We start from the raw sequence: 15,047 nt of genomic DNA on the forward strand, positions 1-15,047 counted from the left end.
TTTTAGCAGGTAGTATTTTTTTTCATTTTTTCCCCAAATATTAAGATCACATGAATATATGAACATTTAAAAAAGACACTTTGTGATAAATGTTATTATTTTGAGTGAAAAAACGTTTGAAGAAATAAATGATAACATGCATCATGAGTATTATTTTTATTAGAATTTTTTCATCCTTTTTTTTTTCATCTTATGTGAACGCTTTTTTTTTTTTTTTTTTTTTTTAAATTTAACCCGATTTAGAGTTTAGAGTTTAGGATTTTCGGTTACTTCATCTTTCGATGAATTAGCCTTTTGTTAATAATAGTATACTTTATTTTAGCCAAAAAAGAAGTCATCTTCCACAATCCACACTCTACTCTACTGTATTCTAGAACATGTATGGCATTTTTAAGATCTAAAGGGGTGATACATAATAAACCATTGACCTATACACTATAACAGAATGAGGTGTTTGAAGGAAAACGTAGTCATTTAATGGGACTGCAATAGCTTTATAGCTACATGCTAATTTGCCAAACAAATTTTGACCGGATTACATACTTACAACAACACTTGATAAATAAAATATCTACGAAGATTTTGTTTTAAAAAACACCATATGAGATGTTACACAAAACACCACAAAGTAATACACATCTTAGAACCATAGGCTGTCTATGTGATTTGTGATGCAAAAGTTGCTAAAATACGTAAAGACAAGTTTGAAGCTAGGGGAATTAGATGTATTTTGATTTTGATTGGATTTCCACCAAGTCAAAAGAAGTATAAACTATATGTCCTTAAATAAAAGAGGTGTTTTGTAGAAGATATGTTTTCAAGGAAAATGTATTTCCTATCAAGGATTCATTACCTAACAATATCCACTGGAACAATCCAATACTACTTGTTTTCATTGATAGTGCTAGTCACATTGATGAAGATGATGGTAACCATGTGCCTGATTTTTACTATGCACCCCAACTTAATGGTTTTCCATAAGGACAACCAAATTATCAGATCCCAACACCACCACCACCACCACCACCTTATGGTGGGATGTGAATTATCCTGGTGTGATATACCATACAGTAATCATCTATGGGTTACCAAAAACTATGTGATAACTTATTGTGTTGTATCATATCTTCATATATCGAATAGGAAATGCTATATTTTAAGAGCAGCAACAACAACAACAACAACAACAACAACAACAACGACAACAACAACAACAACAACAACACCACTCAATCTCACATGTGGGGTATGGGGATGTGAGATGTAGACAACGCTAGCTTCCTCTATCCTAGAATAAAGAAAGTGAAACACTCCGAGAGTAGAGAAAATCATTCATCTCTCTATTCAACGGATAAAGAGATTGTTTTCAAGAGGACCTTCTGTTAGCCTATAGATTTATGTTAGTCCATATGTTTTGGTTATTGGGCTAAGCCCACGTGTACTAGTTAGGGTTATCGGCTATTTATGCCTTCGTATGTACGCATTACTCAAGCAATCAATAATATCATTTCAATTATTCAACATGGTATCGAGCCTACTAGGGTTACCGCAAGCGCCAACCATCAACCATCGTTAGTAAATTTTTTTTTTTCCTTCCGCTGCAAATCAAAACACAATTAATCACTATTGGTTTTCTTGTATAATTTAATTTGAAGACATAGAATTCCTACATGTGATTGCTGAGTCACCATCCACTTTCGGTCAACAAAGATTTGCTATTTTATTTAATAAAGATCAGACAATTGTTGATAATATAGCTGCTAGAATATCACTTGTTGCCTTCAATCGGTGGAAAAGGTGAACTTGTAGTCATCGGAAGTTATTTATTTATTTATTTTCATGCCACGTCTACCAGCACCTATCAATGTCTCATATTGAAAGCTTTTGTCTTCAACCAATCTATATATTATTCGGATATATATTTATCTATATTTCACCATGACATTTAATTTAGCAAATCCCCATGTGTCGAAGACCGATGTAAATGGCAAACTTTGGAACGAAAACATTTACAATAATCAACAAGATTCTTTCAATCAGTCACACGCTCAACTTTGGAACATCATTAAAGCCAATCAAAAAATTATAGACAAGTTAGGTATTACTCAGGCTCAACAGATCCAACAGCAGGTCCAACATCAGACCCAACATCAGGCTCAACAGCTGACCCAACAACAGGCCCAACAGCAGGCCCAATGCTTTTACGGTGATGCCGGCTGGCACATGGATACGGGTGCGTCTTCACATCTTACCTCCTGTATTAATAATCTTAGTACTGTTTTTAATAATTGCAAATATTCATCAGTAGCCGTTGGTAACGGAAACACCATTCCCGTCACTAACACCGGCCATAGCTTGTTACCCAATGTCCATCGACCGTTACATTTAAATAATGTACTTGTAACCCCTAACATCGTTAAAAATCTCATATCCGTTCGTCAATTTACTCGTGATAATCTAGTTTCTGTTGAACTTGATCCTTTTGGTTTTTCCGTGAAAGATTATTTGACACATTGTCTACTTCTCCGATGTGATAGCACCGGGGATCTCTACCCACTTACATCACCCAACTCTCACTCTTCTCAGCAGGCTCTTCTCATCAGTCCGGTTACATGGCATCAGCGTCTCGGACATCCCGGACATGATGCTTTCCGAAGACTCCTTTCTAATAAAGATATGATTTGTAATAAATCGCCGTCCCCCGTTCTTTGCCATGCCTGTCAGCTTGGCAAACACGTGCGACTCCTTTTTTCTGTTTCTAGTTCTAATGTTAATGCTACTTTTGATATTATCCATTCGGATTTATGGACTTCTCTCGTACCTAGTCTTAGTGGTTTAAAATATTACATTATTTTTCTTGATCATTACTCGCATTATGTTTGGGTTTTCCCTTTACGCAATAAATCTGATGTACTTGCTACCTTTACTAATTTTCGCACATTTATTCGCACTCAATTTAAACGTGAAATAAAATCCTTCCAATGCGATAATTGGGGGGGGGGGGGGGGGGGGGGGGGGGGGAATTCGATAACAACGCCTTCCATCACCTTTTACAAACCAATGGTATTCAAATCCGCTTTTCTTGCCCTTACACATCCCAACAAAACGGGAAATCTGAATGCATGCTCCGCACAATCAACAACCTCATACGCACACTTCTTTTTCAAGCTCACCTACCACCAACCTACTGGGTCGAGGCCCTACATATGGCCGCCTATCTCCTTAACATACTCCCTTCTTCCGCAATACACAACGAAATTCCACACACTCGCCTATTCTAACAAAAACCCGACTACACCACCATACGCGTCTTCGGTTGCCTATGTTACCCACACCTACACACCACTCACAAATTAGAACCTCGCTCTACTCCCTGCATCTTCCTAGGGTACCCTTCCAACCATCGGGGTTACCGGTGTCTCGACCTCACCACCAACAAAATCATTCTCTCCCGACATGTCACCTTCGATGAAACCTCGTTCCCTTTCGGTTCCATGACACCCACTCAACCACCGTCATATGACTTTCTTGATCCACCCCCTAGTCTTTTCTCGCGATCCTTCCACCTATCAGCTCCGGAGACTCAGCCTCCTCCCTCTGAGGCTACCGCCACCACAACTACTCCGTCACCGGAGACTCAGCCTCCTCCAACTGAGGCTACCGCCACCACATCTATTCCATCATCGGAGACTCAGCCTCCTCCTACTGAGGCTACCGCACCTACTACCTCTCACCCTGTTCACTCTATCCCGGGGCCACAACCTCCTCCCATTGAGGCTACATCCATCTCGACATCCACACACCCCATGATCACTCGCACACGCGTTGGCACCACCAAACCAGTGGACCGCCTTAACCTTCACACCTCTGTTATCTCTCCTGTTCCTCGTACTTACCTAGACGCCCTTCACGATCCTAACTGGAAACAAGCTATGACTGATGAATATCATGCTTTAATTAATAACAGTACTTGGGTTCTTGTGCCTCGCCCATCGGACACGAACATAGTTCGCTCCATGTGGCTCTTTAAGCACAAGTATAATGCAGATGGTAGCTTAAGCAGGTACAAGGCTCGACTTGTTGCAAATGGTCACAACCAACAGGTTGGTATTGATTGTGATGAGACTTTTAGCCCGGTTGTTAAACCGGCATCGATACGCACTGTTCTCAGTTTGGCGGTTTCGAGACAATGGCCCATTCATCAGCTAGATGTCAAGAACGCCTTTCTACACGGACAACTCTCAGAGACTGTTTACATGCATCAGCCACCAGGGTTTCGTGATCACAGATATCCTGACCATGTCTGCCTTCTGCAGAAATCTTTATATGGCCTCACTACTACATTCCGGCACAAAAAGACGTGTGGAAAAAGCTTTTTAGATGTGTTGAACAACACGTCTACATGTGACGGCTTCAATTGAGTGGTGACATTTAGTGCGGTTCAAGGAACCGCTCTAAATACTCTCAAGTAGACGTGTTGTCAAATCGTTAGATTGGACTGTTCCGTTATGTCTTTTAGACGTGTTTAGTTAGTTACAATTGGACGTGTTCCGTTAAGTCATTTAGACGTGTTCTGTTACTTCAATTAGACGTGGTCTAAACCCATTTAAACGTGTTCCATTAGTAAAATTAGATGTGCTCCCGGTATCATTCAAACGTGTTCCTTGTAAATGCTAACTATGGTTAAAATCTCAGATATTTCAAATAATACCCCCGCCAAATACCAAATACAGCAAATATACCAAATTAATTTACTAAAAACCAAACTATATATATAAATATCATATAAATATGTTCAAAGTATTTACAAAAAAATCATAAATGTAATTTACAATGGAGGAAACTCTAAACTAAAAAGGTAGATAGCTCGTTCTTTGAGCACCCATATAACATGTCATCCCTCTGCCAAAGCACTTATATATGAAAATTCTACCTTCTTATTGGTCTCGTCCCCATTAGTCCCCTCCTGCCGCCTTCCACCAACAACATTTTTATGCAAATAACAACATATACAAATAAAATATCGATAAGCTTAAAAAAGATAACTAAGATTATAAATCCAAACTTAAAACATAAGAAGAAACTAACATGAAACATCAATGTCGTTTATAATGAGCAACAACGTAACCAGATTTTGGTTCAACAACAGCTACAAAATTTTTTAACCGAGACGAAATCATACTTACTCATATTAGTAATCGTTGCCTCCAAATCATCCCACGTTTCACCTCTTATTGCATCAATTGTATCTTTATAGCTAACCAACCTTCTTCATTTTCTGAAATTGGAAACTAACTACGAACTAACAAAATACAAAATCATTGAGTGATCAAATAATGTTTTAATCATATTATCATCGCCTATAATACCTTATTATCGAGCCATTATTGCTCGTTGAACTCACCGGGTTTAGTACCATTAGGCAGAATAGCAGCTACTTTAGAAATCACCTGATCAAACAATAATTGTGGTTAAAGAATGGGTTACCAATAGACTTATTAACGAATAAAAAACTAAACAAACAACAAATGTGGTTAATAAGACACGCTTTAACACCATTTTCATCTCTAGCACTTTTACCTCAAGTTTACTCTTCTCCTAACTGCACCCTGACAAGTATACACATGTTCACATACATTGTCAGCAAACACATAACCAAAATTTAAATACTATGAACTCCCTGTTAGATTGCTAATCTATCAAGTAAGTTATGATCTCAGTTAGAACAAACATATATTTCTAAATATTAGAATTTATACGCTACGAACTCCATTATCTAAATCCAGTAAGTTATGATTTCAGTTAGAACAAACATAAGAGTTATATTACTTCATTATTTGTACCTGCTTAAACGTCTTCACCAACAGCGTGATCCACCGAAAAACAATGAGAAAAGTCCCAGTCTTGATCCTCAACCATGGCCACATCACCATCGATGTCCAATTAGCAGACTTCAATCAAACTAAACGATTTCCAAAAACAAATATGCACTGTCATGTCTCAGAAATAACTATGCCACATGTCTCGGAAATGACACACGTAAAATATGAACCTTCAAGTTAACGGCTAGTGAGTGATTGACGTCGAAAATCAATTTACATTACATTACCTACACCGGAAGGAATACCGAGACCAATTAAACTACCATATATAGTTGTAAGAGACACAACTGGAGGATTAGACAACCCGCAACGATTGCAATGTGCATAAATCTCCGTTGTATCGCACAAAAAATTAGTGTGATCATCTTATATAGAACAGGGGGTTAATAGATAATATATCTAATATATCTACAGTTAATACAATCGAGATAATTATCAAGAAACAACTGTAAACAACCTCCAATTATCTCCATCGAAACCATTTTAAATCAGGTTTATGTTCAAATACTCGAGGAGTAAATAAAACTATTTGAAATCTATTCACAGCAAAGAGTGATTGTCAATTAATTTTTTATGCAGCATATATCATTATACTGATGGGACGATTTATGTAATCATCTCACAAAACAATTGTCGATTAGCACATATGTACAGTATCCATTATATCATGCTAGTCAAGTATCGACACAATGAACTTCAAATATACAGATTTGAACAATTAATCAAGAAACTGTCAGATTGAATGAAATAAATCACAAACTTAGGTGATTAATTTGTGACAAAATTACCTTACATACTTCGCGCCGATTTCTTCATGAATTTGTTGCACAACGATTATTTTGTTTGATGATTCTGGCAGATATAATTACTTAAATTGCTTCTGTTGTCGATTTGCTTGGTTACAGAATCGTTTCAGAAGCGTAGTTCTTCTCAATCGTAGTTAAATAGCTTAGTTTCAAAATCGTAGTTCTTCAAATTCGATATTCGGCTTGCAATCGAACATCGATTTAACGTGTTTGTGAATTGGGATGAAGGCAGTTGAATGAAACCCTAATTCTATATATATATATATATATATATATATATATATATATATATATATATATATATATATATATATGAAGTAACCGGAAGCGGAGGGAAACAAAAACTTTTTTTTTTTCGTTTTTTGAAAAGACTTTGTTCACGAACATTATAGATGAGATGAAAATATGAACATTTAGTAGAGACACTTTGTGATAAATGTTTTTATTTTGGCGGGAAAACGCTCGAAGAAGTAATATATAACAATTATCGTGTTTTTCGAGCGTATTTTGAGGTTTTAGCTATTGGGGTTTAGATATTAGTGTTTAGATATTAGGGTTTATAGGGTTTAGATATTAGGGTTTAGAAATTTAGGGTTTAGGGTTTAGATTTAGGGTTTAGATTTAGAATTTAGATTGAGTTTTTAACACGAACGGTTTAGAGTTTAGGGTTTAGGGTTTAGGGTTTAGGGTTTAGGGAATAAACCCAAAATACTAAACCCTAAATCCTAAACCCTAAACTCTAAATCGGGCTAAATTTTACTTCACAAAACATGGAAAAAAAACGTTCATATTCTTTACGAACAATATTATCTTGAATGTTATTTTTGTCGATCGTTTTCCCACCTAAATAATAACATTCATCACGAAGTGTCTCTTCTAAATGTTCATATTTTCGTGTGATCTTGATGCCGGGAAAAACAAAATTCAAAAAAAACGAAAAAAAAAAATTTGCTTCCCCCCGCTTACCCCCGATTGGTTACTTCCCCATTGATCATGCCCATATATATATATATATATATATATATATATATATATATATATATATATATATATATATATATATATATATATATATATATATATTATGTATTGATAAATAGATAATAGATGTAGATAGATTATATACATATAGATTTTATATATATAATATTCAGATTCAATTGAATCAAAAACCCTAGTTTTAGCAATAATCGCAAGTACAGAAAGAGAGAAGAGAGGAAGCCTGTTAATTTGTTGTGGCAAAAGATGGGCTCCGTTAGTTTTAGGATTAAATTATACGTTCCTGGTAACATATTAGACGTGTTTGGTTAATTAGACGTGTGGCTGGTAACTTATTTAGACGTGTTTCAAGTAGACGTGTTCATCTAACTAATTGGACGTGTCTTGTAAGTTATCTAGACGTGTTCTTGAAAACTTATTAGACGTGTTGTCATTTAGACGTGTTCCTGGTGAAACTTATTAGACGTGTTGTCAATTAGACGTGTTAATTAGACGTGTTGTCAATTAGACGTGTTCCTGGTAATACTAATTAGACGTGGTTACTAGTTAGAGGTGTTATAGTTATTTAGACTTGTTGCAGGTTTTAATTAGACGTGTTCCTACAATTTTTTAGACGTGTCCCGGTTTTCTTTTTTAGAAAAATTAATTAGACGTGTTCATTTGATTTAATTAGACGTGTTAGTTGATGTACACGTCTAAATGGGGGGCACTAAATGAGCCGAAATGTAGTAGTGCCTTAAACAGGCTCCCCGCGCATGGTTCCAGCCCTTTTCCGGCTATGCTCAGAGACTCGGTTTCCATCAGAGCCGATGTGATACATCTCTTTTTATCTACCGACAGGGTTGTGATACGGCGTATCTGCTATTATATGTTGATGATATTGTTTTAACTGCTTCTTCCACAGGTTTACTTCAGCAGATTATCTCATCTCTTCACAGGGAATTTGCCATGACAGATTTGGGCTCGCTTCACTATTTCCTTGGGATTCATGCTACCCGTACCGCCTCTGGTTTGTCCCTCTCTCAGCGACAGTATGCCACTGAGATCATTGAGCGAGCTGATATGTCCTCATGTCACCCATCTCGGACCCCGGTTAAACCGGGAGCCAAGCTTACTAGTCATGGCCCTCCTGTCAAGGATCCGACCCTCTATCGGAGCCTTACCGGAGCATTACAGTATCTAACGTTCACCAGACCAGATATTTCATATGATGTTCAGCAGGTTTATCTTTTCATGCATGACCCACGAGAGCAACATCTGCATGCCCTACAACGGATCATTCGCTACATTAAGGGCACTACTGATCTCGGACTACAGCTATACGCATCATCCACCACTAACTTAGTTGCCTACTCTGATGCTGATTGGGCCGGCTGGACCGGCATCATCCACCATATGTTTTGGTTATTGGGCTAAGCCCACGTGTACTAGTTAGGGTTATCGGCTATTTATGCCTTCCGTATGTACGCATTACTCAAGCAATCAATAATATCATTTCAATTATTCAACACCTTCGATCGATAAGTAAAAAAAAAACACGTCATGAAATGGTAGAATCAATTCCATAGATTTTAAATTCTTCCTGACATTCAATTTAGGCTCTGAGCGGCAGTTAAGTCGCCAATGAATCGACGCTTGCTGTTGACTCAAATAATAGGGCCGTATAAAAGTAAGAAGAATCGGGATCCCAGTTGAATCTATTTTCCTTTTTGTATAATCGAGTTTGTTATAATAAAATCGGGTCTGGGCATCATCTAATGCCCATGTAATGTGTCTGAGGCTCAAGAATATAGTGATAGCCTCATACTCTGTAAATATTCTTCATATTTTTATTATACAATTGCCTTTCACAAAAAAAAAAAAGTAAGAAGAATCAGATAATATAAATTTACCAAAAGAATATAAGAAGTTCGTAAATAGTTGTGATTTTGGCAATTAAAATAGATAGACAAAATAGGAAACATAACCACAATGGATTGATATATCGATCTTATATACACTAGAGCTGGCAGAGTAGGGAAACAGGTCAAAACAAGTTCCAATTGAACATGTCTTGTTCAGGACAGGCTGAAACAGGCTACATTAATGGGTTGCATTACTCTCAAACACATTTAAGTAATTATAGAATTTACTTTTTGTATGTAACAAAAATAATGGATTTAGTTATATACCGATTTGGGAGGCTGTATGAATTTGAAAACAAACTTAAGCCACTTCCAACCCGTTTAACAAGAGCAATCGTTCACCTTTTCCCCTACACTTTGATCTTTATATTAGAGACAAAACACAAATAAATCCATTCTTTACTATATGTAACAAATTTCTTCTGTTGATAGTAATGCATAATAAACAACATTAAGAGTGCTCCCAATGGAATTGGATAAATTGGATAAATTCATGTTTGTCTTCGGCCTCGGTCTCGGTGCTAGTAAATGGATCTCTAACCGATGAGTTCATGCTTCAAAGAGGAGTACGACAAGGAGACCCATTATCTCCTTATCTCTTCATAATTGCGGCGGAAGGCTTAAATGTCTTAATTAAACGTGCACTTCAAGCTAAACTTGTCAAAGGAATAGAAGTCAGAAAGGACAATACAGTAATTTCACATCTTCAATACGCCGACGATACCATATTCTTCGAGGAATGGAGTAAAAGAAATGCTCGAAACATCTTTAAGCTCCTAGAATGCTTTGAAATATTCTCGAGACTAAAAGTAAATGTCTCTAAGAGTTGCCTATATGGAATGGGTGTTCAAATGAATGTGGTCGAAGAAATGGCAAATAGACTTGGATGTCGTGTTGGCAACTTCCCTTTTTCGTACCTCGGTTTGCCTATTGGAAAGAAGATGAAAAACATCTGGGATTGGGAACCTTTCATAGATAAATTCCGATCAAGATTGTCGGATTGGAAAGCGAAAACGATGTCATTTGGTGGTCGCCTCACCCTCATCAAATCCGTCCTAAGTAGCCTTCCATTGTATGCCTTCTCCTTATTCCGTGCTCCATCGTGTGTCATCAACAAGCTCGAAGGTTTGAGACGAAATTTTTTTTGGGACGGGTCGGGGGATAACACAAAGATCTCGTGGGTTAAATGGGATAGTATTTTGGCTCCATACGAGGGCGGGGGGTTAAACATCGGGTCACTAAAATCCAAAAATCTCGCTCTATTGGCAAAAGTGGTGGTGGCGTTTTCATATTGAAAAAGAAGCCTTTTGGGTCAAAGTCATAACAAGTATATATGGGAGGGACGGGGGGTTGGGTTCTCAAAACTCGAATTCAAGATCGGGCATGGGGTCTACTTGGAAAACCATCTGTAAAGCCAGCTTAGACATTGATGAACTTGATATCCCATTTACTAATTCTTTCGTGAAGCGCATATGCAAAGGTGATAAGACTCTATTTTGGGTCGACAAATGGTTGAACAACAGTGCACTTGCAGGTAGGTTTAATAGACTTTTCAAGCTTGAGTCCAATCCAGAAGCATTGGTGATGAACAAAATTTCAAAAGGAGGGAACATATCCATCTCTTGGGACTGGAAACGCACCCCTTCGGGTAGAACGCGCTCAGATTTAAACAGCCTGAATGAAATGCCTAATGCCTTCGAGTTCACAGAAGGTGTTTCGGATACGTGGGCCTGGAATCTGCAGCCCCATGGACTGTTTTCTTGGAAGGTCTTAGATAGGATGATTGACGACAAACTGTTGCAGGATTCGATCTCCATAAATGAAACTGAACGACTAAATCTTCTCCCTCAAAAAGTAGGTGTCTTTATATCGCGTGCTAAACAAAGACAGATCCCGGTTCGTGTTGAGCTTGACAAAAGAGGGGTGGATTTAGACTCGGTCCGGTGTCCGGTGTGTGACAATGACATAGAAACAGTCGAACACACATTACTTCACTGTTCTTTCGCAAAAGATCTATGGTCTCGGGCTTTTCGATGGTGGAATGTAAGACGATCGATGTACTCAAGTTTAGACGAAATGTTCAAAGGAAGTCTCAATGATTCACATAATCCCCAAAAATCAACTCTTTGGCAAGCAATCGAATGGGTATGTGGATACATTATTTGGCGTAACCGCAACAACATCATTTTTCATAAGTCGAGAGGAAGTGGTCCTATGGCGTTAAATGAACTTCAACTCAAATCGTTCGAATGGATTTCAAGAAGATCAAGAAAATTAACGATCGTTTGGAGTCAATGGCTCTTAAATCCATCCACATTCGATGATCATGGTTAATCGATCAGTCACATTAGTTATGTACTAGTATACATTCTCCTTAGCGAAACTATGTAAGTTTCTGTGTAACATAATGTTTGTCATGGGTAGCATGCCCTCACATGCCCCCTTGTAAATTTTTTCCTTCAATAAAAATTTTGTTGCTTTCCAAAAAAAAAAAAAAAAAAAAAAAAAAAAAAAAAAAAAGTGTTCTCAATGGAGAAGTTCCTTCACCCTTAGTCCTGGTTGTCATATCAGCGCGACATCAGGACTTCTTTCTCCAGACTAAACCCAAGACTAAACGCTCCCAACCATGACACTCCTTCCACATAATAATTGCGACCCACATTTAATTACTTTAACTAAATTAAAAATACTTTTATTATTAATAATTATTAATAATATTAAAAGAATTATTAAATATTAAATTACATTAATTAAAAACTTAAAAAGTAAATTGATTATAAATATTAAATATTACTCAAAAAAGATAAATTAAAATAAAAAGTACTTGTAACTCATTTTAACCACATACTTCGTGGGACCTACAATTAATAAAAATTAAAAATAACACTTATATCTTTATCTTATTCGCTTTACAACTCACAAGATCTACTCCATTTTCATTACTCGGCACACAAATATAAAACAAATAAATTAAAAAAAAAAATTGGGCGACCGTCCACAAATATTTCACAGATGCACGAAGAGAATGACTATGGGCTGGGCGAGCATGTGGGCAAGACCCTGGGTGGTCCGCTGCCATCGGCAATGTAACAACCCTACTTTTACCGTTAAGTTGTTCGTTAATCACTTAACAACCCTATTCGACCTCTATGTCTTGCCATGTTAGTTAACCTTTCATGAACGTTTATGAAGTACTATTTTAATTTGTGTTACATATTACGTGTTTATATGCTTCGGTTTAAAAGTATTAGAAATCCCTATCTTAGAATCTCCGGTTGCGCTATTTTTAGCATATCTCAGTCATACGGACTCGAAATGAGGTGATTCAAAAGCCCAGACGTTCGTATTTTGATATCCTACAATATTATCTAATAAAAAATAATAAATCACCTCCCTCCCACCCCTAGAACCGGACACCCCTCTTCCCTAGGTGCACACTTGCACAATTTCCTTGATTAAGTCTTCTAGCATGCTTGTTTTCACTTCATTCAACACCAAACACAAACACACACATATTCTCTCTAATTTGTCTCTCAAGAATCAGTACCACAACCCCCAAAAACGTCACCATCCATCATCATCTTCAACCATCATCATCAAGATCATTACTTGCATTTTTAGTTCAAGAACACATTCATTAACTACAATCACTACTTGCATTTCTTCGAGCACACATTAAACCCTTGAACTTTTAAGCTCTTAGGCTGTAAGTAAACTCTAATACAACTAATTTCATCATTAATTAACTTACATATATCATATTATGCTTGTAAGAGTGTTGAATTACACATGCATTGCTTGCATGTGGCTTGCTGAAAATTTCCAGCAGTGAATCTGAATTTGCAACAGCTATAATCATTTGAAAAATTTACTTTTGAGTTAAAAGCTTTTCATTATGTTAAACTACAGTTCAATACCTTTCTATCCATATAAGAACCATGCATAGATGATGAGTATAAGTACCTCATCTTCTTGAAACAAAAATGCATGTCTTGCTGAAAGAATTTCTAACCTCCGAATGGTACTTGCATGTTTTCGATTTTTATGAATACTTACAGTCACATATGACTTTTTTTTTAGCAATAAATATCAATGACCTAATATCTCCAACTTGAACCATCTTCATTGGTGAAAGGAGATGAGAGATATGGCTAAACGAAACTAGTAATCGTTTTGTTTGTTGCTGAACAATTATCAGATTTCAAGTCCGAGATATAAATAGCTATAACTACTTGAAAATTTAACTTTTGAGTATAAGGCTTTTCTCCATGATAAAATATAGTTCAATACCTTTCTTTTCATGTAAGATATATGCATGGATGATGAGTAGAAGTGTCTCATCTTGTTGATAACATTTTGCATGTTCAGCTATTTGAGTTTTCTGACCATCAGCTAAAGATGGTGTACTTGACATTTTTGTGTTGGTCTTCTGACCAAACATGCATGTTAATTTGGTAGAATACTCAATGACCTAAACCCTCCAACTTGAATCACCTTCAATGGTGAAATGAGGTGAGAGTTATGTCCAAAGCAAAATGACATTCATGTTTGGTGTTGCTGAAATGCTGAACCGAAAATCTTATTCTTTAGTTTCGTGTATTAGCTGACCTTAATGTCATCGTTTGATGAGTTTAAAAGTTTCCTAATGTCTATTTATATGTACATAACTTCTGGAACAATCATGGTTCCTACATTTGGTATTTAAGTATGTTTCACAAAGATAGTTTAGTCAATATGTCGGGTTTTGTTGTGCTGAAACGTTTGATGTTTCATCGCTAATAAAACATGACTAACAAGCCTAATATGAGATCATTGTTCAAATGACATTTAATGTAAACTAAATAATCTAGATCTCAGAGGTGGATATGTTACATGAAGACATGAGACATGTGAGTTATGCCCTCCCGATGGTCAATCTTCGTGTTTTGTTGTTTGATTTTGATTATTAAAACCATGCATGTTAAGAGTTTGCATTCTGAAACATTTGGTAAACACTTGAGTCATGTGCCTTGGATATGACTTAATTCCAGATGTTAGACAACTCTTGGCTTTGGATTTGTATGAATTAAGTTTGTCATTTGATTTTTATGCACCGAGCAAGTTGAGTTCACCAACCGTCACACATTCTGACCACTACAGAAAAGTTCACAATTTTAAGTTTCTTATGCTTAGAATTAGTGGGTGTGACTATATGCGTTGGAAAGCTAACTCAATAAGCTACGTCTCAGTATTCGAATGATTTTCTAACTCTTAATATTCTAGGATATATGGCCGATGTAAAACTGACTTCCAAATCAGTACACTTTGAACACTTAAGATTAACTACTTAATTAAAAGTAACACTTGAACACGATTACAAGCATAATGATGACACATTTAAGAATCGAATTCTATATTTAATTACTTATATAGACATTGACCATCCTCATTTACCTTAGGACGCATACGGAACTTCC

At 36.6% G+C, this 15,047-nt stretch overlaps 1 protein-coding gene across 1 annotated transcript; it reads left to right on the forward strand.

Moving 5' to 3' along the window:
- The first annotated feature begins 10,974 nt into the window (after nt 1-10,974).
- Nucleotides 10,975-11,925, forward strand: LOC139845320 (uncharacterized). Its single transcript, XM_071835579.1, has one exon. It carries the CDS (start codon nt 10,975-10,977, stop codon nt 11,923-11,925), a length of 951 nt encoding a protein of 316 aa, XP_071691680.1.
- Nucleotides 11,926-15,047: the final 3,122 nt, after the last annotated feature.

This window comes from Rutidosis leptorrhynchoides, chromosome 1 (genome assembly GCF_046630445.1).
Source record: "Rutidosis leptorrhynchoides isolate AG116_Rl617_1_P2 chromosome 1, CSIRO_AGI_Rlap_v1, whole genome shotgun sequence".
NCBI classification, from domain to species: domain Eukaryota; kingdom Viridiplantae; phylum Streptophyta; class Magnoliopsida; order Asterales; family Asteraceae; genus Rutidosis; species Rutidosis leptorrhynchoides.